The sequence below is a fragment of the Microtus ochrogaster genome, chromosome 4 (genome assembly GCF_000317375.1).
Source record: "Microtus ochrogaster isolate Prairie Vole_2 chromosome 4, MicOch1.0, whole genome shotgun sequence".
NCBI classification, from domain to species: domain Eukaryota; kingdom Metazoa; phylum Chordata; class Mammalia; order Rodentia; family Cricetidae; genus Microtus; species Microtus ochrogaster.
Window position 1 is genome coordinate 71,687,893 of NC_022011.1, and position 4,793 is coordinate 71,692,685.

Consider the following 4,793-nt stretch of genomic DNA (forward strand, 5'->3'; position numbering starts at 1 on the left):
AGAGGCAGGCGGATCTCTGTGAGTTCGAGGCCAGCCTGGTCTACAAGAGCTAGTTCCAGGACAGGAACCAAAAGCTACAGAGAAACCCTGTCTTGAAAAATCCAAAAAAAAAAAAAAAAGAGAGAGAGAGAAACAAAGGAATTGATTGTCACCATTGTCACCATAGCCAGTGAGACCACTATTAAAGGGCAGGCTTTGTTCAGCTTCTTTCTGGTGCTATCAGTAAGTAGAGTCGTTGCAGGATAAAATGGAACTTAACGGACGGAGTAATAAGAGCCAGCATTTTAGCAGCTTTATTGTACACGGAGGTTTCATTTACTCGAATGAAAATTACCTAAGAAAACTTTGAAGTTAGATCTATAGTTGTTTCTTTTCTAAAACCTGCTTTTTAAGAAAAAATGAACCAAAACATTACTATTTTGTTACAGCGAGTACATGAAAATATTACGAAAATAAAGGGAAAAAAAGCGTCAGTTATCTGTGGTAACTTTTATATCAAAGCCTTGCACAGGAAATCATTAAGGGTATTTGATACGATGGTTTGATAATATTGAAGTCTTAGTCCAGCTGGACAGCATAGTCATCATCTGCAACTACCAAAGCGCAGTCGTCATTGTAAGGCGATTGCAGTGTGGTTGAGAAGACGCTGAAGCCAGAGCAAGCATTCCTTTTATAGAGGAACCAAATAATTGCTCCCAAAACTGTCAGAGTTACTGTGCCAGCAATCACCAGAGTTGATATTAAAATGTGGTTATCTAGAAGGGAAAAAAGAAAAATTACGGGCAGTCAGAATACAAGTTGGAAATATTTCATTTGGAGCAGTCATTTCATCGTATGTATTTACATGTACAGTTTCCCAACTGATTAGAAAAAAGTTACACGTTCTTTACTAGAGATTGGTCCTTCTGGGTAGGCAGAATGGTTCAGTGGGTAAGACAACCTGAATTTGTTCCCTAGGCCCACAAGGTGGAGGGGAGCCAACTGACCTCTACAAGCTGCCCTCTGACCTCCGTGTACATGTCATGGTGCACACTTGTGTATACACAATAAAAGTGAAATCGTTTTAAATAATTTGAATTAAAGCATTATAGTTTTATGCTCTACTGAGTATCATTGTCTATGACTTAAGTCTCTTTTTCCCTTCCTTCAAAATTTTGGAATTCACACATACTGTTCTCTTGAGGATCTAGTGGGGCCTGATGGTCTATCTGCCTTTGATATTTCTAATTTGCCTCACAGAAATAACACTAAAAGCTACAGTATCCACATTTTTGTCTCTCTTCATATAGTACCGTGTGTGTGTATCCCCTGGTTTACAGATGTGTGCGGCCTTTCAGTTGTTGCCTACTTGATCTTTCTCTAAGAATGCAGTTTAACATCTAGTAACTGGGATGGCAGATGTGTTATACATAATGAAGGGTTCCAAATTACAACTTCATTGCAGATGGATTTTTACTTTAAGAAGCACTATATTTTAACTAGTGCTTCTTAAAGTGTGACCTAAAAGATTATAGAGATGAGTTTGCTAGCTCTGGCCAAATGTCTTAAGGTCAGGAAATCATAAAAACATTAAGGTTATTATTCTCAGAGAGTTTGAGGTCAACTTGTGTCTCAAAAAAAGCCAAGACATGAATTGTTAGTTCAAATAATTTTTATAGTTACCTTAAATGTTACAGTCTTAAAGTGTTTGACTTTTTACTCTACCCACATGAACACATTGAGTGTTGATGTACAATAACATAGGAATATATATTTTAGTGATAACATACAGAAATGTAGCAAAACTACATTTTAGGCTGAAAGAACAGCATGATAATCTAGGATTGTGTAGAGATACCTTTTGATTTACTTGTGGGACAGCAGCCAAGATTGATGGGACACAGTATGTCTGTATTCACATGTTATGCAAGTGGCCTGTGAGTGAGTTGCAAGACTTTCTGTTGACTAGGTAAAATGTGCCGTCTTCTTACCACAGTTACAGTGTCATTGAGGCCAAAGCCACAGTTCATCATTTAAAACTGCTAAATTTCAAGTTATTATCTACTGTGCACAATTTATTCTGGGCATGATTCAAACAAGTTTCCTAAATCCATTAAATAGGCAATAACAAAAGCTCCAAGCATTTGGTTGTACACACTAGGATAGCCTTTGTCTCCTCTGTAATATACTTTAATTTTTTGTGATCAGCTAACCTGATTCTTCTATAGTATACTTTCATGCATCCTCGGGTAGACTAACTTTCATGTGCTTACCACACCTAGAAGTGCCTGGCATCAGGAAAATGAAAAATCAGTAAGTTCGTTATACACCTACATGAATGACCAAAATCAGAAATGGGCACTACTATCATGTAAGTATAAAACACATCAAGCTCCCAGTGCCTCACTAGTGACAGTGTGACCCAGCTTTACCACTGAACCGGGACATGGTTTCTAACAGAACTATTGTGTTACAAGATACTTTGGAGGATATATTTAAGAATGTTGGTCAAGAAAAAGAGAATGTAGTTTGCTCTATTCCTGTTCATTTTAAAGTAGAAATTAAACCATTAGGAAGCAAGAGTAAAATGTTTTAACACAGCTAAGCAGTAGGAAAAAATAAGTATATGCAAAGTTTCAGAGTGGAAGAAGTCAGAGTAATATATAAAGTAACTGAGGAAGAAAGGAAAGTGGATCAATGTGAGTTCATGGCCAGCTTGATTATATTGAGTTCCAGGCTGTCTCATCAAAACAAAAAGCAACAGCAACTGTAGACCACAGTGAAGTTCATGAAGAACTCTTCTGTTAGGCACTGGGATGGAGTGGAAGTGTTTAGTGAAATTAGCCAGACAATATTGTATTGATGGGGGTTATGGAAGAGTGACTAATAGGAGTGCCCGGAGTACTTGTGATCAACGAGCAATATGCAGGTATAGAAATGATGCAACAGCTGTTTAGCTGATGTGTTAATAGAGCCCAGTGGTTGGGTGGTGACATAGGCCTTTAAACAGAAGGGTGAGAACATGGGTGGTGGTGATGTTAACTATCGTGACTTGACAGACTTCTACTGGTGGATACATAAACATCACATAACATTTAAGAGTGTACATTGCCCTATTATACCCAATGATGTACAGGTTAAAAGTTACTAATTGATGAAAATCTGAAACTTTCACCATGGATACTTATTGCTACTGGGAATACAAAATAGTACAACTCCATACCAAGACCAATACTGATCAGTTACAGATTTCATTTTCAGCTTTGCAGTCTCTAGATAAACATACACTTGTGCTAGGTGATTTGTTTATTGAACCACTGTTCATAATAGTAAATATATGGAAAGGATTACATGCAAGTTGCACACTGGTTAGTGTATATCTACATACTGGCAGGGAATGCAGACCAGTTTATATATAGGAAGGGAAATGAAAAAGATCACTAAGCTATTAATAAGGAGGGCAAAGTAAGTCATGTTTGCATTACTCCCCTCTCAGCCCGACCCCCACCCGTTGCCTACTTCTCCAACTTAAAAAACGTTGCAGAAATGGGTAGAATGGTGTCCAGTAAGGGTAAACTACAGTAAGGTAGATGGGTCCCATGCTTGCCTTATATAGTTTTGAATTCAAATCATGTAATACTTGCCCCTCTTTAAAAATGCATAAGACATGTTTTATGAACTGTACTTACGACTATGGGGTCTAACCTTTAAACAGTATGTAGTTCTTTTCCATAAAAAACTCCACAGAAAAAAACGTTAAAAGGGGGTCCTTTCATGTATGTGTTACTTTAAATGTCAGGTCTTTTTTAAATTTAATTTTTTACTTTATGTATATGGGTGTTATGACACATGCCTGATGCCTGTGGAGGTCAGAAGACAGGATCAAATCTGGATCTGGAGTTACAGACGGACGTGAATCATCATTGTGCTGGGTAGACAAACCTGGGATTTCTGGAAGAGCAGCCAATGGCCTTAGCCACGGGACCATCACCCCAGCCCCTAATGTGATGCTTTATTTAGACCTTTCTATATTCTGATAAAAGGTTTTTATGTTACATAGTTATTCTGTCTTTTTTATTTTTCGAGACAGGCTCTACTGTAACTCACTCTATAGACCACGCTGGCCTCCAGCTGCCTTCCTCTCAAGTACTGGAATTAAAGGCATGCACCAACATAATATTTTTAAATGGATTAACAGTAGTCTCTTAACATACCAGAATTTAAATATATATTTTAATGTATGGAAAATTTTAAGACCAGAATGTTAACTTACCTGATAAATATTTCTTGTCATATGGAACTAAAATACAGAAGAAATGAAAAACATTTAAGGATGCCTTAAGATTTATTTTATATACAGTTGCTTAAAATGGATACTCTATGAGGTTAATATTTCCATCTTTACTGCTTCATCAAGTATCTATCTTACCTGTTTTAAATATAGTTTTTTATTTTCCTTGTTTTGAGACAGGGTTTCTCAATGTATCCTGGCTGTCCTGGAACTCACTCTGTAGATGTCATACTCAAAGATCCACCTAATTCTGCCTCCTGAACGCTGGGATTAAGGGTGTGCACCACCACTGCCCGATGTCAAATTTAATTTTTTGAAATTAAATACCTAAGCTGGACAAAATGCATACTGACTTGGTTGCTGGAAAAAGAATAAAGGAGCTTTATTAAAAAATAGTAGATGATAGAAATAAAATGATTCTGATTTGAGCCTGTCCTGGCACTAGCTCTTGTAGACCAGGCTGGCCTCGAACTCACAGAGATCCGCCTGCCTCTGCCTCCCGAGTGCTGGGATTAAAGGCGTG

General features: G+C 37.5%; 1 protein-coding gene across 3 annotated transcripts in view; it reads right to left on the bottom strand.

Moving 5' to 3' along the window:
• Positions 1-267: 267 nt before the first annotated feature.
• The window catches only part of LOC101981607 (lymphocyte antigen 75), a 128,904-nt gene continuing 124,378 nt past the window's right edge, over positions 268-4,793 (bottom strand). For all 3 annotated transcript variants that reach the window (XM_013346085.2, XM_013346084.2, XM_005346448.2), the window contains 2 exons: positions 4,253-4,279; positions 268-755 (listed from right to left, as the gene is read on the bottom strand). In XM_013346085.2, coding sequence (XP_013201539.1) covers positions 559-755; positions 4,253-4,279 — 224 coding nt within the window. In that variant the 3' untranslated portion in view covers positions 268-558. The remainder of the gene's footprint in view (positions 756-4,252; positions 4,280-4,793) is intronic.